Source organism: Nelusetta ayraudi, unplaced genomic scaffold (assembly GCF_046127955.1).
Source record: "Nelusetta ayraudi isolate G7.1 ecotype Tasmania unplaced genomic scaffold, CSIRO-AGI_Nayr_v1 ptg000042l, whole genome shotgun sequence".
In the NCBI taxonomy this organism is placed as follows: Eukaryota; Metazoa; Chordata; class Actinopteri; order Tetraodontiformes; family Monacanthidae; genus Nelusetta; species Nelusetta ayraudi.
The window spans coordinates 18,166,801-18,188,225 of record NW_027466092.1 but is presented as its reverse complement, the minus strand read 5'-3'; the positions used below and the strand labels follow the sequence as shown (position 1 = coordinate 18,188,225).

At 48.6% G+C, this 21,425-nt stretch overlaps 1 protein-coding gene across 2 annotated transcripts; it reads left to right on the top strand.

The window, feature by feature from the left end:
* The first annotated feature begins 225 nt into the window (after positions 1-225).
* heatr1 (HEAT repeat containing 1) lies at positions 226-21,284 on the top strand. Of its 2 annotated transcripts, none has more exons than XM_076035124.1 (45): positions 226-361; positions 1,009-1,164; positions 1,250-1,466; positions 1,551-1,692; positions 2,319-2,420; positions 2,508-2,648; positions 3,512-3,723; positions 4,093-4,223; positions 5,033-5,114; positions 5,198-5,299; positions 5,387-5,504; positions 5,590-5,697; positions 5,987-6,085; positions 6,187-6,275; positions 6,364-6,557; positions 6,792-6,913; positions 7,011-7,208; positions 7,302-7,449; positions 7,537-7,685; positions 8,311-8,503; positions 8,782-8,954; positions 9,047-9,211; positions 9,825-10,067; positions 10,191-10,322; positions 10,403-10,506; positions 10,616-10,762; positions 11,363-11,481; positions 11,579-11,700; positions 11,791-11,919; positions 12,590-12,814; positions 12,964-13,096; positions 13,347-13,528; positions 13,632-13,684; positions 13,772-13,895; positions 14,499-14,639; positions 14,724-15,028; positions 15,700-15,850; positions 16,265-16,447; positions 16,860-16,994; positions 17,090-17,194; positions 17,722-17,884; positions 18,945-19,099; positions 19,186-19,344; positions 20,381-20,489; positions 21,046-21,284. In XM_076035124.1, the coding sequence occupies exons 2-45, from the start codon at positions 1,023-1,025 to the stop codon at positions 21,132-21,134; spliced, it is 6,435 nt and encodes a 2,144-aa protein (XP_075891239.1). In that variant the 5' UTR covers positions 226-361; positions 1,009-1,022; the 3' UTR covers positions 21,135-21,284. The 2 variants fall into 2 exon arrangements, with proteins under 2 accessions (XP_075891239.1, XP_075891238.1); XM_076035123.1 differs by having other exon boundaries at positions 7,299-7,449.
* The last annotated feature ends 141 nt before the right edge of the window (positions 21,285-21,425 follow it).

Sequence of the window (21,425 nt, the reverse complement as noted above, 5' to 3'; positions counted from 1 at the left end):
AGATATTGGCTCGGGGAAAACAACAGAAAACTTGATTATTCTTTATAAAAACCCTCATTTCAGGTACTACTGACAAACTATCATGGGGTTTCGTGTTGTAATGTGGATTGATGTAATAGCTCTTGTAGTGTGTAGTTTCGAAAAAGCCAGGCCATTTCCAAGCCGAAGTGAACAATCTTCGTAAGATATGCTGACCCGGATGTAGAGTTGTGCCGAATGAGGTCATCTCAGTATCAACAACGTGCACACATGTGTTCGAACGTGTGGCGAGAAACAAGGCTTTAACTTTTTCTTGAACTCATTGTTTTATTGCCTGTTGGTGTTGCTGGATCGTTTCTGTGCGTCTGACCACTCGTTTCAGGTGGGGCCACTGTGTTGTTTTAAACCGAGATGCCTGAACAGGGTGTTTAACAGGGTTAATGTCTTAGCTTCCGAGGCTAACATGGTAGCTCTATGTATTATCCGTTATAGCGGTGTTGTACAATGTGAAAACGGCTAAAACAAAACAAAATCAAAATGAGCAAACCAGTCGGGGGTGGGCCAGGACATGAAATTAATTTTCCTTATCAGACGTTTTGACTTTTACTGAAGTGAAGTGTGACTTTTTGCTATTTGAAGAAATATGAGAGGATCTCAGCCTGCAGAATCAATCAGCAAATCAGAGAGGATGTCGCGTAGACATCCACATTAACTCAGCATTTGGTCATGATAACATTATACATACAGTACATAATATTAAACATTAATCTATTGTTTATTCCCGTACACATTTCTACATTATAAATATTTTTTCTATGTGTAAGAAATCACTCTGACGAAACTCAAATGTTTAATTTCCACCATTTAAAAATTCATGCAAGTTGTTCTGAGGTGAAGAGAGTGTTCCATCATCATCTCTCTCTCTCTCTCTCTCTCTCTCTCTCTCCTCTCTCTCTCTCTTACTCTCTCTCTCTCTCTCTCTCCCTCTCTCCCTGTGTGTGTGTGTGTGTGTGTGTGTGTGTCACTCAGATTAAGAAGCTGTCATGACGTCGTTGGCCCACCAGCTGAAGCGGCTTGCGCTGCCTCAGAACGATGCATCGCTGCTGACACGCAAAGAGGTCGCCTCGCTTCTCTTTGAGCCCAAAGATGCTGCGACTGTCGACCGAAGCACCTTCTACGCCCTCGGTGAGTTAGTTCGGGTCCTGCACTTGAAACCTGTTTCCACAACGCTCGGCTGAGGTCAAGTCTGTGTTGCTGCTCCTCTCGCCAGGCTGCACGGGGCTGGAGGAGCTGCTGGGAATCGAGCCGGCCTTCCTGGAGTTCCAGGACACCTTGTTCAGTTCAGCGTCTCTGACGATGGAGCGCAGCGTTCAATCCAGAGAAGTCAACCAGAAGCTGGACGCCAGCATCTCACTGTTCCTCAGCCGCCTCTGCCCGTACTTCCTCCTCAAACCAGCACACAAGTGCCTGGAGTGGCTGATTCACCGGTATGAGCGGCAGAGCGCTGCGTGTTCAGTCCCTCCCGACCGGAAGCCAGATGTTGTGGATAATGTGCTTTGTCTCGCTTGCAGCTTCCACATCCAGCTGTACAACATTGACAGCCTGCTGGCCTGTATCCTGCCGTATCACGACACCAACATGTTTGTCAGAGTGCTGCAGCTCCTGAAGATCCAGGACGCCACAAACAAGTGGAACTGGCTGCACTGCCTGCAGGTGTGTGTGTGTGCGTGTGTTCCTATGCAAGATATTTTAGAACCTATCATTGTTTTTCTTAACTTCTGTAGTATTTTGTTACATTGAAATAACAAATAACCAACTGGGGATGAGATTTGAAAATTAGCAAGAGCTGCAAACTTTTTTTTAACACTTTAGTGTCAAACTCTGTCAGTCAGGACAGGATGTTCATTGAAGGATATTATTATGACATCATTGGTTTATTGTTATTTTATTTTGAAATGTATTATTAGCCCATGGAAAAAGGTTACTGTTGTTATTTAAATCAAAAGGCTGCAAATTAAAAAGAGGCATACAATTTTTACTTACATTTTATTTATGTTGTTCAGTTTTTTTAATTTGAAATTTGATTTCAAATTAAAATCAAAAATTATTTGGGTCCATATAAAAATGGTTCACTGTTCTATCTGGAGGAAGATTTTTTTTCAATAAATATCAATGTTGGCCCACGACTTTGTCCAGGTTTTGAATTTGGCCCACTGTGTATTTGAGTTTGACACCACTGACATTGCACATCAGACTAATTCCATGTATTTAAGCCATTTTGAACTCTATTGTACCTGTCAAAGTCAAATCTCCTCATTCATTCCTTTATGTGTGTGTAGAAACCAGGTGTGCCGTTATCCAGGGGAGCCCTCATAACTCACTGCTACTCAGACCTGGGCTTCATGGACTTCATCTGCAGTTTGGTAACCAAAAGCATCGAGGTAACTCAGCGGTGAAAACAGCAGACTTGCTCTATTTTGATTCTTCTTTGGGCCGTCAGTGCAGCGTTCTGTGCTCTGTCCTTCCAGGCGTATTCCGGGCAAACAGTAAGTTGCTCCCAGCTCAGGATAATCTTCTCCTTCTACGCCTCCACCGTGGTGGCCGCTCTGGACGCTGTGGACAGAGTGTCGGACAGCATCATCGCCAAACTGCTGCCATACATTCAGAAGGTAATAAGGTGTCAGCGCTGTAATAATAATAATAATAATAATAATAAACTTTTATTTGTACAGTGCTAAATCACAACCAAAGGCGTCTCAAAGCGCTTTATACAATCAGAGAGAACCAACCGGGCCCCCGGAGCAAGCAAGATGCGACAGTGGCTGGGAAAAACTCCCCTGTGGGAAGAAACCTAGGGCAGAAGCAGACTCCAGAGGGCCATCATCTGCCTATGAGTAGTTGGGGTGAAATCCAAAAAAGAGGAGAGACAGAGAAAGAGAGAAAGGAGCAGAGTGAGCCAGGGTGGCAGACAGGACAGAGTAACTGTACCTGTACTGTCATCCTCACAGCAGGAAGGTTGTGGGTTCGATACCCGGGCCTGAGGCCTTGCTGTGCAGACTGGTTGCATGATCTCCCTGTGTCTGCCTGGCTTCCCTCCAGCTACTCTGGCTTCTTCTTACAGTCCTGGGACATGCACAGAAGGCAAACTGGAAACTCCAAGGAGCAGTGAAAGATTCAGATTCAGCAACAGTCATTTATTGGCCATACAACTCTCATGTCAGAAAATCAGGTGTGCTCTTGGTTTCCCTGCACTAACATCTTGTACATGGCCCATGAAAAAGAAAAAAGAAAAGTATTACATTATCCAATTAATGTATTAATAAGGCAAAAAGCACAAACCTACTCACTACTTGGCCTTGGCATTTATCAGCCTGATGACTGAAGGGACAACAGAGTTGCAGTAAAGATTTTTCCTCATGGCTGCATAGTAGTTCTGCATGGATAAATATTAGGCAGGCATCCACAAGGGGGCGTCTTAACATCTGTCACCTTCAACGTATCAGTAATTAATCCGACTGCCGTGCGTCTGCAGGGCATGAAGTCGCCGCTGCAGGACTACAAAGCGGCCACCTACATGATCGTGTGCCAGCTGGCGGTGAAGGTGGTGATGGAGGCGACGCTGGTCGACAAGCTGGCCATCCACATCAGCAAGTCCCTGCTCAAGGAGCCCCTGCTGGCCAAGGAGGGCGTGGCCTGCCTCCTGGTGCTGCTGCAGAACCAGCAGCAGGCCGCCGTCGAGCCCAGGTAGGACACATAGTTTCCTCAAAAGGGAAAGGCGGCACTCAAGCGCCTCAGGTCGGCTGAAAAATAGAAACTAAAAAAACTAAAAGTAAATCTGTTTCCTGGAATTATTTTTTTCCCTTTTCATGGCCGTAATCATCTTTCGTTGGGATGCTCAGCTCTAAAATGTCACACACGAAACAGCCTGAGATGAAGAAATGGTTTATTGATCAGAACGATCAGTACTTAATAAGACTTATTATTATTAGCTATCAGTTATGGACAACATCAGCAAACCATGTCTGCAACAGTTTAAAGTGTGTGTGTGTGTGTGTGTGTGTGTGTGTGTGTGTGTGTGTGTGTGTGTGTGTGTGTGTGTCCTTCCTTCCTCAGGGCTTTGGATCATCTCAGTGCCATGCCAGCACTCGTCTCCACGCTGCAGGAGATCTCGGCCCACGACATCAGCCCTCTGCTGCGCCACCTGCTGCCTCACCTCGTCCATGCAGCGTTCACCCCCGGCTCAGGTAAAAGACCATGAGAGGAGTCAGTGTGGAGTCTGGATGAAGCCGGCCGAGTTTGCTCACCCGCGGCCGTCTCTCTTATTATCTTTTATATTATATTGTATTTTATTATATTATATTATATTATATTATATTTGATTGTATTTTATTTTTATGTTATATTTTATAGTGCTTTTCAAAAATCAATTAAGACCAGATAAGATTAGATATGCTTAATTGTCTGTCCCAAAAAGTGACAGAAATGCTTCTCTGACAGGGTCCACAACCACATTCATACAATGCTCATCAAGACTCGATGACATGAAGAAGAAATAAAAAAATTAAAAAAAGCAAAAAACTTTAGAACATACATGGCTAGTGCATGCAGGGGAACTGTTAAAAACAGCAACTAATTATATTATATTGCTTATTATGTTGATTATATTTTACTGCACTATCGCACTGTTATTATTATTACTATTAATACTATTATTATTTTACTAACTAACTAATTAACTATTGCTGCTGATACTAGTATTATATATAAAATGTTATAGTGTCTTTGAGTCTTTGCCTTTCAATGGTTGCAACTAATTATATTATATTGTATAGTGTTGTATAACACTTCAAACACCCTTATCTGTACTCGCCACTTGTAAAACTTATATTTAACTTGCCACCTCCCACTTTTTGAACTCTTTCTTTTTTCTTTTTTTTTACACTTTCATTATTCCTTGTATACCCAAATGAAATCCGGTTCTGCCACGCCAACATTTCACTGTCATGTAACTTGACGTGACAAATGAAATCTTTGAAATCTTGAAACCTCCCAGGGAAGACGGATTCACTGGCTGTGCTGACGTCCCTCTTGGAGGCGGTGCCGCTGGCCGGAGGCCTCGACCAAACTGTTGCACGGTAATGAACACGTCAGCAGGAGTGGTCCGGTAAAACACCTCGGATGTTCACGTTGGTTCTGACGCGGCGCTCCCCCTCCACAGCCTGCTGCTGGACGACTACCTGAGTCAGACTGAACTCTCAGACGACCAGATGGCCGCCGTCAACCAACGCCTGCTGCCTGTCGTCCGAGTGTTGGAGTCCAGGTGTGCACCGCCCACCGACCACCAGGAGGGGCGGACTACGGCACTAACCGTCCGTTACAAAACCGACCTGGTGTTTGTCTCCTTCAGGTACTGCGGATCTCTGGACGGCGTCCTGGAAAGTCACGTGACGGACATCAGCAGCGCAGAGCGTAAACGCCTCTTCCATCAGTTCCTCTCCCTGTCAGTGAGCAGTGGGAAATTCCAGGTGAGCCGCCCGCTGTTGTGCTCAGGCTGAAAGTGAAGCGACGGCAGCGACAGAAGAACTTGATCCTTCCTGTGCTTGTGTGTAGTTCATGGACAACTCGGACACGTCGCTGCTTCTGAGTCTGAAGCACACGCAGCCGACCATCCGGGTGTCAGCCATGGAGCACCTGATGGGCGTCATCGCCTCAGGACAGGTAGGGCAGGACACGTCACTTCCTGTTTGACACGCATGTAAAAGCCCAACAAACAAACACACGCACGCGTTGTTTCACATGACTTGGCGGCTGAACTCATATCAGTTGCTTACAATTCTAATTTTCTTTGTTCAATTTACAATATCCTCCTTTAAAATGAAATTTTCATGGCCCCACACCTTTAAAGTTATTTAAAAAAACAAAAACATTTTCTGGATAATAAAGTTCTTTGAATGTAGTTTTGTTTGCTTCAGTAAAACTTTTTAAACTTTGTTTTTTCACCCCTCAGCGGCAGAGTTTGGACCGAGCCTTCCTGAGAGACGCCGTCCTGGAGCGGCTGCAGGACGACGTCCCCGAGGTGGTGGCCGCCTCCCTCAAAGTGCTGGAGGTGAGTCTCCACCAGGGTGCGCTGCCTCTCACCGGCCAGTCAAGAGTCTGGACCACTGATTCTTATCTGTTTTTGTTTTTTTTTGCTTTCCTCCTTTTCAGGTGCTGATTGACGACCTGGACCCGGAAGACGTGGTGTCCAGTTTACTGACCCTGCTGCACAGACAGGAAGTGTCAGTCTCAGAGAGCTGGTCAGTCATCATGCTGCTACACTACTTTAGAAACACAATACAGAGAAAAGGAATGATAGCCAGGACTGTGAACCTTCCTTCCACCCAGGCTGCCCGTGCTGACCGAGGCGGTGCGTTTACTGTCAGGCCCGTGGCTGGGAACAGGGGAGCGGCTGCAGACAGTGGGCTGGCGGCTGCTGCCCCTGCTGGTCGTCTCCTCCTCCTCCCAACTGAGCCTCGCCTCCTGCATCGTCCACTCCTCCATCATGGCCCAGCAGCCGCTCACACATAACTGGGCCAAAGGTGAGACAGAACCTGGACTAATCCTCCCTCAGCTGTCCTGCAAACTGTTCCCTGTCCTCAAACCTACTGATGAAGCAGCCATGAAGATGCAACATTTTTATATGTGGCGACATGATGCAGATAAACCATCAACCAGTATCGGCTGTTTTCTGGTCTTGCTGCTCAGACATGTCGTTCATGAGCTCCTGGACTTCCCACATCCATGTCAAATAAAACTGTCTCCTGCCTCCACAGAGTTGGACGAGGTGATGAAGTTTAGAACCAAAGCCGACTTTGTGGGTCTGGTGAACGAGCGCCTCATCTCGAGGCTGAGCGGGAACCTGGCCGACATGCAGCAGCTCGCCAGACGGGACGCTGTGAGTGTTCTCGCCGCTGGGAATCCCCCCACCTGTCCCTCCTCCCCCAGTTAGAACCATCAGAAGAGACGTTGAGCTGTGCTTTGTTGCCCCTCAGCTGGAGAAGCTGACGCTGGCGGTGGAGAGACTGCAAGGCTCGGGCGTGGCCACCAGAGGGACCTTCCTGGTGCTGACGCGGACTCTGCTGCTCAGCCTGGGCGACCCGGACGAGGCGGAGCACCTGCGGACCTGTCAGAGGGTCTACGCGCTGCTGGAGCCCCGCCTCCTGGAGGTGGTCAGGAACGACGGCGAGCTGGTAGGCCCATGGAAACCCACCGAATGAGTTTTTAATTTCAGCTTTAACGGAGCATCGTGCCGTGCTAACTCGGGTGTTGTGTGCGTCCAGCAGGGGGACCTCCAGGCCTCCATCACTTCCTCCTTCTCCGACGGCCTGACCACGTTCCTCAGCCACGGCGACGCAGGCTACAGCTCCGTCCTGCTCTGCCTGCTCAGAGACTTCATCTCGTCCCTCAGGTGTCGCGACGCCTCCTGCAAAGGTAAAAACACAAAAGCACTTTCGGGGGAGCGGAAGCAGCGGGTTGAGCTGCGAACACGGGCAGCCTAACGCCAGGCCACTCCTGCAGGTGACGTGTGGTGGAACCCGGAGAAGCTGGACGCCAGCGCCTGCCGTTACCTGGGCCTCGTGTGCCGCCTCTTCAGCGTCATCGTCAGCGGTGCGGGGGAGGGGCCCGCTGCTGCCACCTGCAGGGAGCTGATGAAGCTGCTGATCCAGGTACCGCTCACCACCAGGTGTTGGCCGCAGGGACGGAGCACTCACATCCAAACATTTAAAGGATTTATTCTTTTTGTCGCGTCACATTACATAGCGGTTGAAAAGTTGATGTGGCAGATGTTGTCATGACTGCGCAGTATAGAGTTAGTCAAGGGAAGTGTCAAGTAAGAGGGTGTTAGTAGGGGAAGTGTTAAAAACAATACAATAAAGTGTAATCTTAATATATTCTCATATTATAAAACAATATTATAATATAATTAGTTTCTAATAGCATAGTTGCTTAAGTCCTATTTGTTTTCAGAAAACAAGAAAAAACATATTTTGTAGAGAGCACATTGGTAAAGTTAGGCAGATATCACAATTTGGCCAAAAAATGACTGAAGCCATTATGCTATTATGCCAACGATATTTAAAATGTATTGGCCAACGTGGATGCAGTTACGACAAAATGGTGTCATGAATCCAGTTTAGTAAATCCATTCTTCAGTCCGGTTGATGTTTTTTGGTTTTGAGCTGTCTGGGTTATGGTTAGTTGAGCGCAGGTATCGGGGCACCATCATACTGCTCAGTAGCAGGACTTGCCTTAAGACAGCAGCCACCAGGTGACCTCTGACCTCGCCTACAGATCCACTTGCCCGAGCCGCAGATGCTCTTCAGCTTCCTGTGCGTCCTGTGGGGCTACGGCAGCAACCACAGCAACCAGCTGGACATCAAGGTGGGCGCCGTCCTGCAGACTCAGGCTCTGTATGTGGGCGGAGCTCTGCTGGGCATCCAATCGACCGCCACCTTAGGGATGCTCGCGGCTGCTGACTCGCCAGGTGAGTCACTCGGTCCGAGGGAGCGGCACTGTTAACGCAGGGGTGGGAAAACTCTTTGACTGGTGGGGCCACAACGGGTTCTAAAGTTTGACAGAGGGGCCGGAGCAGCAGCAGATGGAGGGAGTGTTTTGGTGACCCAACTCATAGGATAGGATAGGGATATGTTGAAAACGTGGTTTTCTCCCAGCTAGCCATCAGTAACGGCTGCACTGATGTGCTAACTAGCATCTGTCTAATAACACTGACACTGACTAAGGTCTGACTGCTCTTCCCTCCAGTGTTTCCGTCACTGCTGTGCTGTCTCTGCTCGCCGGTCCGTGACGTGCGGCGGGCGGCGCTCGGCGCCCTGAAGAGCCTCTCGGCAGCCGGCGCCTCTCCCTTCCAGCCAATCACAGAGAAGCTGCTGAGGACGTCGGAGGAGATCATCGCAGACCCCGCCTACCTGAGCCAGGCAAGTCTGCATACGTCCCCAGGATGAGAACATTCCCCATACGTGCACGTATAGCAGCTGTGACCCCTGGTGACACTGTGGGATCTCTGCAGGCTCTGGGCGCGCTCCACGACAGCTGTCTGGCTGCCAAAAAGAAGAGCCAGCAGGTGGCGCTGCTGGAGGCGCTGCAGCAGCTGCTGCAGAGCCTCCAGGATCCCTGCTGCCCATCGTACAGCGCCGCCGTCCTGCTGGAAGCATTGAGCCAAGTCAACGGAGAGGTAAGGCCAGGATTTTCTATGGGTCCTCTGCTGTGGGGTGGAATCATGGTGGGGCAACATCTTCTAGTTTGAGGCTGTGTCCACATGAAACCGCAAAGTCCTCAAGCAGTGCAATGCACATGCCAAAGCACTAGGCGGCGATATCACTCCTAGCAGGAAGACCATTTTAGCCAATCACAAGGCTGGAAAAATTCTGGAAAAACAACAATGGCAAACTGAAGCAGGATGGATTGTTTCTTGTGCACTGACAGCAAAGTGGAGTTGCTGCTCATTGTAACACAAGTACAAAATCAATAAAAATTCAACAGGGAGTTGTGTCAGCTGCTAAGTTGCTAAATAGCGCCATTGTTTTGACTAACCCCTCCATAACAGAAAAACTCTGTCAGCTCATCATGTCAACTTACTCACTGTTTAATGTTGCACACTGTGATGTTTAACACTGCCGACATTTTATTATATCAGTTTTCCTCGGTTTTCCTGTCTACATTTGACTGCTGTAACCAGACTTCTTTAAAAACTTTGCCCTGGACTCCGGTTTCAGGAGCCTACAACTGCAGTTACGTGTGGATGAAAGTCAAAACCGTGCAGATAAACACTGTTTTCCCCCCCTCAGTCCGTCCTGTCCGTGCTGCTTCCTCTCCTGGATCGCCTCCTGGAGCAGAGTGGCCCAGACTTCCCCGCATTGCTGTGGACGGAGGCCCGGCTCGTCAGCCTGCTTCTGGGGAAGTACAACGAGGCTTCAGCCCCCCTGCTGGCCAAGGACCAGAAGTGCCTGGATCTTTTCATCAGAGTCCTGGGCAGCTCCACTCAGCCGTGCCCTGACGCCCCCAGCTACCAAATCTGTGCGCTGGAACAGGTGAGTGGTCAAGGAGCGGTGACCATGTGACCACCCGTCCAGCTTGCAGAAGCTGAGGCTGCTGCCTGTTGTGCCAATAAGCAGATAGGTGAAATTCATCACCTCCATTTTGTCTCTGTCCAGATGACCAAGCCGTTCTTCTCAGCCCTCGGAGACGAGAAGGTGCAGCAGAAGCTCCTGTCCGTGATGTTTGACCTGCTGGCCGACAGCAGAAGCCCCCTGGTGGCCAACAGTGTGGGCAGCGTCTTCAAAGCGGTGAGAGCGGAGGTCGAGCGGTGAGAGCAGCAGAGCGTCCAGACCAGCCTCGTCCTCAAGCTGTTCTCTCCCTCCATCAGATCGCCGTGGACGGGCAGCTGGTGGCCAGTGAGCTCGCCCCTCCGGAGAAGCCCTCCGTCGGCATGACCGTGCTGCAGACCCGGCGCAGCAGGATGAGCCAGAGGTGCCGCTCACGCACCTTGAGCACAGGTTCGATGATGAGGCCACTCGATTTGACTCACGCAGTCCTTGTGCGTTTTTGTTCCTTCTTTTTTCCGCCATTGAAATGGCAGGAAGCCGCAGGAGGGCGGAGAAGTGGCGCCAGAAGGGGGCGCTGTATCGTGGCGGAGAGTCACTCTGATCCTGGAGCTGCTGCAGAAGAAGAAGAAGCTGAAGAGGCCGCACACGCTGGTGCCGGTTCTGTTCTCGCTGCTGGCCAGGTGAAAATACAGAAAAAATGTGACATTTTGAAACGAGGGGGAATTTTGTGTGGAAAATTTGGCTCGATGTATGATTTTTATATTGGTAAAAACTTAATATTCTGCCTGTGAATACATTAATATAAGTTGCAGTACAATAAAAGTAATTTGGCTTTCTTACCTTTAAAATATTTAAATGTTAAATGTTAAATTTAAATGTTTATATGTATATAAGAATATACATAGTGCAAGGGTTAGCTACCATATTTGTATGGAAGCCGGTGTGGACAATCCAGAGTGACTGCACGTGTCTTCAAATCAACCAACAAACAAGAAGATGGACGAGGTATCGAGGTTTGGCTTCACAGGCCATCGTAGTATATATTGAAATATAAACACATTTAGAATTGTAATATATGTATGCAATATATAATGTGTATAAATATATATATATATATATATATATATATATATATATATATATATATATATATATATATATATATGTGTATATATTGATAAATGTATATTGAAGCCTATCCCAGCTGTCTTGCCAGTAGGGGGCGGGGTTACTCAGGGATGTCGCTAAAATGTTGACTTTCCACGTTTGTGTGTTGTCAGGAGTCTGGAGACGCACTTGGTCGACGGCTCTAACATGGAGTACACCAAGCAGCTGCTGCTCAGCTGCCTCCTCAACGTCTGCCACAAGGTGTCACCAGAGGGCGGCGCCACCGCTGCAGGTGGGTGTGCGAACGCCGCAAATACTGCACAGGAAGTTGTTTTTTTTTTGTTTGTTTTTTTAACCCCCCCCCCCCGGCTGCCTCTTTTCTCTGGCAGACGTGCTGGATGAAGAGAAGTTCAGCGTGGAGCTGGTGGTCCAGTGCATCCGAACGTCCGACATGCCGCAGACGCATCACCACGGCCTGCTGCTGCTGGGTGCCGCCGCCGCAATCTTCCCGGTCAGCACGCACTCACTTGCACGTCTCTGTAATATTTCATGCTCAGACCATCGACGCATCATCATCACTCTTGTCTACTCCCTCCCGCAGGAGAAGGTGCTGCACAACATCATGCCCATCTTCACCTTCATGGGAGCCAATGTCATGCGGCTGGACGACGCCTACAGCTTCCAGGTCATCGACAAGACGGTGCAGATGGTCATCCCGGCCCTCATCCAGGTCGGCTTCGCCGCACTGCAAACACTTTTCCTCTGATTTGTTGGATAGTCCCGGCCTCGAAACTTCCCAAATAGTCTCTGCACCGCTTCCGACGTCCACAGCGCGGCGCCAGAGAGCAGCCCAGGGCTATTACTTTGGCATGTAGAATGTGTTTTCTTAACTCTTGTTTTATTCTTGAACATAAGTTCAATTTGGAATCGATGGACTGAAGCCAGTGATTCAGTTTTTAGCTTCAGCCTTTATTTTGTATCGCCAACATTCACGGCCCATTCATTTCAAAGGAGTTGCTCAGCTAGCTGATATGCTGAAAGTCTTACATCATGTGCAATAGTGCAATACTTCCCATCACGCCTCTAACTCCAATGATGCCTCGATGCATCGCGATTCCGGCAATGTGTTGCGGTCTATGGGAAAAATGCGTTTTGGGCAGTGTAGGATTTTTGGCTGCAGTACCTCAAGCGGCCATTGAGAATGGCGGGGGGGGGGCGCCACCATATTGGAAGTCCTGTATCCAGGAAATTGTAATCCATCTATGGGGCTCCAAAGTCAGGAGGAAATGCCTCACTTTTGACATTTACGACCTGAAGCGCAAAGACACGTCAGAATTCATGTCATTAATTTGCGGTTATCATCCACATGTCACATGACGTGCGGTCATGTGACTCTTCAGGCCCAGCAGCTCTCGGGCGGCAGCTCCTCGCCCCGCGTGGACGCCGTGGTGACAAAGATCATGCACGTGTTCGCCGACGCGCTGCCCCACGTGCCCGCCCATCGCCGCGTGCCGGTCCTTGCCCAGCTGGTGACCTTGCTGGGCCCCGCCCACTACCTCTGGGTCCTAATGGCCCTCCTGTTCAAGCTGCACGCCACACAGGCCGCCAGCTCGGCCAGCGACAAGGTAGGTGGACGAAACCAGCATTATCTTTAGATGGCTCTACGTCAGAGCAATTTATCAATGTGTGTGTGTGTGTGTGTGTGTGTGTGTGTGTGTGTGTGTGTGTGTGTGTGTGTGTGTGTGTGTGTGTGTGTGTGTGTGTGTGTGTTCAGGAAGCAGCCCTGCAGACTGACATGGACTTCTGGATCAGTGTGTGTTGTCACTTTGAGGTGAACGAGCAGCTCGCTTCGCTCGTCAACATCCTGAACTTCCTGCTGCAGCTGCCTGACGACAATGACGACAGTGGTGAGACTTTCTATATGTTGAAGAAGAAGAAACCTGAACGCAGCACATTTCCTGCCAAAGACAACTCAATGTTCTTCACTGGGTGAAAACAAAAACATAGAACTATAGATAAAATACAATGTACAGTTATGTGTAAATAATACAGTGCAAACAAACTCACAGTTCTGATTGGTGAGTGAGGGACCTGCAGCAGCCTGAGCTTCCTCCAGGCAGATCCGGGAAGTTTCCTGACCTTTGCGTCCCTCTGCAGCAGCTTCAGGTCGCAGCGTCACCCGGCAAGGAAGCAGGAAGAAGAAGGGGGAGGCGGAGGAGAAGGTGGAGGAGCTGATCTTCAGCGTGCAGAGCCACAGCGGCAAGGAGCTGCGACACTTCAAGTTCATCTGCGTCTCCTTCATGGCCCAGCTGCTCGCCTCCAACAGCTTCATCGGGAAGGTGAGATGAGACGCAAGTCCAACGCAACAACTCTCACAGCGAGGCAACACTGGTGTGAATGGAAAGTTGTTGCGTTCCATTAACTTAACGATCGCTTCTTCAGGTTGTGGACGGCGCTGATGACAACAACGAGTCCCTGGAGCAGCTGCAACAGAAGTGAGTTGAATGGAAGATTCACATCCACAGGCGCACGTACCCCTGTGTGCAGCTGGCTAACTTGCGTGTGTGTGTGTGTGTTTGCAGACTGCTTCAGGACATCCTGCGCTACATCCACAGTGTTGCTCGCTGCGTGGAGGAGAACGCCAGCAAACCCACCGCCAAGTTCTGGAGGGTTCTGCTGAACAAAGCCTACGATGTCCTGGACAAGGTTCGTATTCACATTCTGTACTTTGGTCAAAAGTACAGATACTGGTATACAAAATATACTCAAAAAGTAAAGGTACTGATTCAACTCCTTTACTTCAGTCAAAGTAAAAAAGTACAGGTTCTGAAAAGTACTAAGTAAAAAGTAAACACGAGCTCTTTGGTCATTAATGAAACAAACATTGGTTAACTGAGCCATCATTAGATGTTTACGCGTTATAGTTTTATATATATATATATATATATATGTATACACACAAGTATATCATCCACTTTTATATTGAACTACGTATCAGCATAATTCAAATGGCTCCAGTTCTAGCAACAACCACCATCATATAATAAGTGAGTTACTTTTAACCGAATTTGTTTCATATTTGTATTTGTAACAAGCGTGTTTTTTCCAAAGTAAGAAGTAGAAATTACTGATATTCCTGTACAAATGTTGAGAGTAAAAGTGAAAAGTCATCAGGAAAAAAAAGAAATAATTAAGTAAAGTAGAGACACCTGATAAACCTACTTAACAAATACAAATACTTCACCCACCTGTGGTTCTGGTTCCAGCTGCTTAACCTTGCTTAACCTCTGGCTGGCTGCTCTCGCCCAGGTCAACTCCCTGCTGCCCGCCGACACCTTCATCACGGTGGTGAGGGGCCTGATGGGAAACGAGCTGGCGTCCGTGCGCAGGAAGGCCATGGAGCTGCTGAACAACAAGCTGCAGCACCGCGCGCAGTGGAGCGCCAATCAGGTTGGCGCCGCACATCGGCTGCTCCGCTCCTCCCGGCTTGCCGAAAGATTGGCTATCGTGACTGACGGCGTCTCCTCCCTTCAGGTCCACAGGATCATGCAGCTCACCGACGACCTCCTGAAGATCGCCTGCAAGAGTCACAGCGCGGTGGCGGGAGAGGAGGAGGGGGCGGAGCAGGCCATCAACCGGCAGACGGCTCTCTACAGCCTCAAGCTGCTGAGCCGCAGCTTCGGCGCCAGCCACCAGGAGGCGCTGCTGCCCGTGCTGAAGCAGACGGTGGCGCTGGTCACATCTCCGGAGGAGGAGAAGAACGTGACGGGCAGCGCTCTGCTCTGCATTGCCGAGACGATCAGCGTCCTCAAAACCCTCGCCATCCCACAGCTGCCTAGGTGAGAGCCGCCTGAAAACATCCTGGGCGCCACCTGTTGGTGGCTCACCTGTTGGTGGCTCACCTGTTGGTGGCGCCCAGGATGCTTCTGAGGTCTCAGGTCACAGCTTAAAGGTCAAATGTGTAATATTATGATATTTACAACAGAAAATAAATGGATGCATAGACTCTTATTAATAATTTAATATCCATACATGTATATATTACATACTGTACAAACAGAATGTTACAATTGTAGATATTATTTTTATTCTAAAAATTATCAGGCAAATTTTAAAGGTTAAGTGTGTAATATTTGGAGATTTGGAGAAACAACAGCGACATCAAGTGGTTGCATTTTAGATTACAACGCTTGCCCTCTGACCCTCTCCCGAGCTTGCCAGTGAACTACAGTGGCCTGGGCACATATATGTATTTGTGCACAGGTCTTGAATATAAATAAGAACCATTCTATGTGTAGGAAAACCAAATTGCTTTTATTGTACTGCAATTATTCACTTTTATTGTTGTATTTGTGGACAGTATATTTAGCTTTTACCAATATAAAAATTATAAATCAGGCCAAATTTTACACGCTGGACCTTTCACGTTTCCTCTCGCTGTTTGTTGTTTTTGTATCTTGACGTCTGCTGACCCCCCCACCCCCCAACCCCACCCCACCCCATTGTACAGCTTGATGCCGGCAGTTCTGCACACGCTCACAGACAGAAAGGACCTCCGGAGCAGCGACATCTACCTGCTGAGCGCAGTCACCGCCCTCCAGCGCGTCATCGAGACGCTGCCGCACTTCATCAGCCCGTACCTGCAGGACGTCATCTCACAGGCGAGTGAGGCGTCAGAAACCCACGCTGCACCGCTGTGGTGGATCAGGATCAGTTCAGTTCAGTTCTTTATTTTTAAAAAGGGACAAAGTACATTGATCAACATTTCCATGGGAAAGTATGGGAATGTATCCGAGTTAGCTGAAGGCTAATTTCCATCGGTGGTCCCTTTGCCAGGTGTTAATAGACTCAGTTGTTAACATGATCTGTTAGTCACTGTGCAACTTAGCTGTCGCACAGTGACAAAATGGCAGAAAGCTATGCTGCCAGTCCAATTTGTTCATTCAAACTTCCTCTTCACCTGCATTAGCATTGCACCAATTAGCATATTCGCAGGCTAGTGCTAAAACACAACAATTAGCATAGTGGGCTTTTAAAATGCAACACCATGCTAACACTTTTCTCTCTTTGTGCAGGTTTGTCGGCTGACCCAGCTGGTAGAGTCTTCGTCGTCGTCCTCCTCCTCCTCCTCCACTCCCACAGCTCAGCTGTGCACGCGCCTCGCCTCCCTCAGCAGCACCCTCGCCACCAAGCTGCCCCCCAGGGTCCTGCTGCCCACCATCACCAAGTGCTACAACAGCATGGTCGCTGACAGGAAGGTAAGGAGGGCGGGGGGAGCGACGAGTCAAACCTCGAACTCTGCAAGAAAGTGTTGTAGTTCTCCAGGCTGGTCTTTAATGGTCTCTGTCTCAGTCTCAGACTTGGATTTTTGATCCGGATCGGTCGAGACTCAGCCAACACTGCAATGACAGATAATAACAGAAAGAAGAAGTGAAACATTTTGTTGACGCAAACTTTAATATAAAAAAGAAACTTGTCATTTGTTGTTTTTATTTGTATTATTTATTTATTTTACTTTGATATATATATACAGTCTTGGTCTTGTCTCGGTCTCGATACTGTCTAGTCTTGATAATGTCTTGGTCTGGGTCGGTGCGGTCTTGACTACAACACTGCTGCAAGGCAACACCACCCTTAACATTCTGCAACTGGACCTCCGCTTCCCCATAGGCTCAGCTGGGGGCGCTGATGGGCATCCTGAGGGAGCACATCGCTCACATGGAGAAAGAGGAGCTGAACGCTCAGCAGTCCGAGCTCACCGCCTTCTTCCTGACCGCGCTGGACTTCCGGGCCGAGCACTGTCAGGTCAGCCCCGCCGCCGACACCTTCGGACGTTGCCACGTCATTTGTGTGTTGTTGTTGTTTTTTATTTTGTAAAGTGTCTGCATCTGCGCGCACAGGGCGACCTGGACGAGACAGCGGCGGTGGAGGGCGGCGTGATCGACTGCCTGCTCGCCATGGTGATGAAGCTGTCCGAGGTCACGTTCAGGCCGCTCTTCTTCAAGGTAATGACGGTCGACTGGGGGGCGGGGTCAGCTGGTTGGGGGCGTGTCCGAGGCAGGTTAGGGTTAGGTTTGTGTTCAGTTTAGGGATAGGGATGAGGACTAGAGGTTAGGGAGGGTAAGGGCTCGGAGCCCGAATTAGGTCCTAGGTCCGAGATTAAGTTTAGGTCCCCTTTCTGCAAAGTTGGGCTAGGGGTTGGGCTTGGGGTTGGGCTAGGGGTTGGGCAAGGGGTTGGGCAAGGGGTTGGGCTAGGGGTTGGGGTTGGGCTAGGGGGTTGGGCTAGGGGTTGGGCTAGGGGTTGGGCTAGGGGTTGGGCAAGGGGTTGGGCTAGGGGTTGGGCTAGGGGTTGGGCAAGGGGTTGGGCTAGGGGTTGGGCTAGGGGTTGGGCAAGGGGTTGGGGTTGGGCAAGGGGTTGGGGTTGTGCTAGAGGTTGGGGTTGGGCAAGGGGTTGGGGTTCGCTTTAGGGTTGGCCTCCTCCTCATGATGCCGAGGTGAAGCTCTGTTGTCATTGTTGTTTTCTGTCCCTCAGCTGTTCGACTGGACCAAATCAGGCAGCACTGAGCGCCTGCTGACCTTCTACCGCCTGACCGACTCGGTCGCCGGACGCCTCAAAGGACTTTTTGTCCTGTTCGCTGGAAACCTGGTGAAGCCGTTCACCGACCTGCTGCGGCAGACCAACACCTCCAAGACAGGTGAGCTTCACGCTCACTCCTTTTCTTTTCTACTTCTTAAGTTTACATTTAGAATTTTAGGTCATTTCAGAAGTAAAATGTCATTTTATGTATTCAGTCACTCATTGCAGTTTAAATGTTTACATTAAAGGCAAATTCTTTGACGTAATACACTTACATTTCAGCATTTAGCATTGGATTCAAGATTCAAGAACTTTATTTGTCACATGCTCATGCTGGATGTGCAGTGAAATGTGAAAGTGGCCATTCTGACCACAGATCCCTAAACAGCAAAAAACAACATTCACAATAAAGAAAGAAAGCAGCAGGAACAATCTAAAATAACACTATAGACAACCAATTTTTGTATAAATACAGAAGCAACGCCATTCACAAAAGGCACTTATATGAAAAATATATGGAGTTTCTAGACCAGGGGTGGGCAAACTTCTGACTGGTGGGCCACAGAGGGGCCGCAGCAGGAGCAGATGGATGTGACCCACCTCATGGGAGAAAAAATATATTATTGTACATGTAGAAACCATGTGCTTTAATGTCAATTGAAAATGAACAAATGCAAAGTTTCAACAACATACCTGTTCTCTTAATTGAAATTACTTTTAAAACAATGGCAAATACTGAAATACAGACACTATTTCATAGGAGAAAAAAAAATATCATGGGATATGTAATGTGTGTGTAATGACTATTGAAAATTGAACCAAAGCAAAGTTACAACTAAATGTCTTTGAAGCCCCACAGTATGTAGTTCTTTCTTAAAATGTCTCTGAAAACAGTGAACAATGGATGAAGTACAGCTGTTTTATGACCTACTTACTGTTAATATAATTTCTTCAAGTTCAGCCTGACTAAAAGGCTTCAGGGCCACGTATGCCACCCATGCCATAGTTTGCCCAGGCCTGGTCTCAGTGATTGTGAAAGTGATTTAAAAGTATGTACATTACAATTCAATGTGAGGCTTTGACTGAGTCTTTGACTGGGATCCCAGTCTGATCTAATGGTCGTTGAACCTCTCGAGCTTCTTCCTGCTGGACTTTTAATCTGACCTTTGCTGCGCCAGGCGACGCTTTGTTCACGTCAAGCAACGGCGAACAGAAGGTGGCGCTGTTGCTTGGGTACATCCTGGACTGCATGCAGAAGATCTTCCTGTACGACACTCAGAGGTTCCTCAGCAGAGAGCGAGCCGAAGCCCTGACGGGGCCGCTGCTGGACCAGGTGAGGCTCCGCCCACTGACCTGCAGCAACACTGGTGTCACTGCTGAGTGAGCGGCTGTAACCATGTATATGTGTGTGTGTTTCAGCTGGAGAACATGGTGGGGGGGCTTCAGCAGTACCAGCAAAGGGTGACGCAGCACCTGGTCCCCTGCGTGGGTCAGTTCATCGTGGCCCTGAACGACGACGCCCAGTGGAAGAACGTCAACTATCAGATCCTGCTGAGGAGCCGACACGCCCAAAGCCAGGTACACACACACACATGCACAAGTACACAGCAGGACTGCACAATATATCGCAAAGTTATCGCGATATCAACAGGTGCGATGGACATATCGTAAACACTGCGATAACTAGTGCGTTCATCCATGCGCGACATGTAAAGAAATGTGGCCAATCAGGTTGAGCCTCACTGCGTTAGATGCTGCAGAAGTAAGTGCTTTTGGTTGAGTTCGTAAACCATGCAGAGTGAGTGAGGGGGGCGGAGTCATGGCGGAAGCGACAGAGACAAGTGAGGAAAATGTGGGCGAAGAGCAACTGGAGCGCGATACAACACCGGTGTTATGTCCGTAACGGTCCTCAGTTGAAGGGGTTTCCTCACCAAACAGCTGCAAATCACCACCGTCAGAGGATTCATCAGAAATTCACAAACATACGCAACATATGACTGGCGATTTCACTGTCGTAGTCCACATCTAGCACAGCGAGTGCTGTCGTACGTGAGCAGTGAGCACTCTGTGCTACTGACCTGAAAAAAATGGTGTACAGAAATTTTCACCCCGCTAGACTTCATTTCACCCGACTAAAATACTCAGTGACACATCTATCAGCTGTCCACCTCTGTGAGCCACTAAGACTCCCAGCTGGCACGGCTTTCTTCAGGTGTTAGTAAATGAAGTCAACATCCAGGTAACATTGTGATTTGGGCTGCCTGAGACAACTGGTTTCCCTCGGTTATCATGCTTTCTTTACTTTCATTAAAATCGCCACTAACATGTTGTGTACGTGTATTTAAATTATTTTACTGACTTATTTTTTTCAACAGCACTGGTAGTGGGTGATGAGTGGCATTAATGTTTTATTTTGAAATGCTCTGTTTAAGTGAGTTGGTTCAGTGTCAATATAGCAGCTGCTGCCAGGTGCACTTCTTCAAACACATCCTGTTGGGAAGGAAACACTGGATATTGTTTTTTTCAGTGTTTGCAAATCCAAAGCAGAAAGACATGAACACTGCATACTGAAGTATCTGTTTATTCATCGCACGTAAATACTCCTTCCTCTCAGGTGCGTTTCTCCTCCCTGCTGCTGCTGCTGGAAGTGGCGTCCAAACTGAAGGAGAACTACATGGTGCTGCTGCCAGAGACCATCCCCTTCCTGGCTGAACTGATGGAGGGTGAGGACAGCACACACACACACACACACACACACACACAAACTCAAGGCTGGAGGCATACACAGCAGAATGTGTGTGCGCTCCTTTGGAATCTCTGTGTGAAGGCAGTACTATCAGCCTGTGTCGCATCGAGTGGAAAGACCAAGGAGAAGACAATTCAGCACAGCACACAGTCAAGTCAACACACCTGTGTGTGTCAACTTGGATGTCATCATTTCCAGCCCATGAATCCTAATCTGCTTGTCATCTTGTGCGTTGCCTCTCTTTCGTCAGCATCTATGTCACATATATGAACAGCGAGCTGACTTTCTGGACACAGTTCGGCTCTGACCATGTGGCCAAGAAGCAGGAAAACGTTAATTTAATGCTGTTTAGGGTTTGACGTTGCGTTGTCCATCAACCTGAATCACATTCTGTCATTAATATTTGTTAACTGTATTTGTTAACCGTATTGCGTGTGCGTGTGCGTGCGTGTGTGTGTGCGTGTGTGTGCGTGTGTGTTCGTGTGTGTGCGTGTGTGTTCGTGTGTGTGTGTGTGTGTGTGTGTGTGTTCCAGATGAATGTGAGGAGGTGGAGCAGCAGGTCCAAAAGGTGGTCCAGGAGATGGAGAACATCCTGGGGGAGCCTCTGCAGAGCTACTTCTAATGGCCTCTGGCTTAATTACACACACACACACACACACACACACACACACACACACACACACACACACACACACACACACACACACACACACACACACATTATTAAGGTGACTTTGTGTGTTGTCTTGCCTAAATAAAGACTGTTTGCTTACTTGCGTGTTGATGCTTCCGTTTCTGTCATGTGACCCATCGAGGTCCTAACTCACTTTGGATGCTTGGACCTCTCACTTCTGAGGCCGACCGTCAAGCGCTCGCTCCTGATTGGTCCAATAAACGATGCGGTTACTCCGCC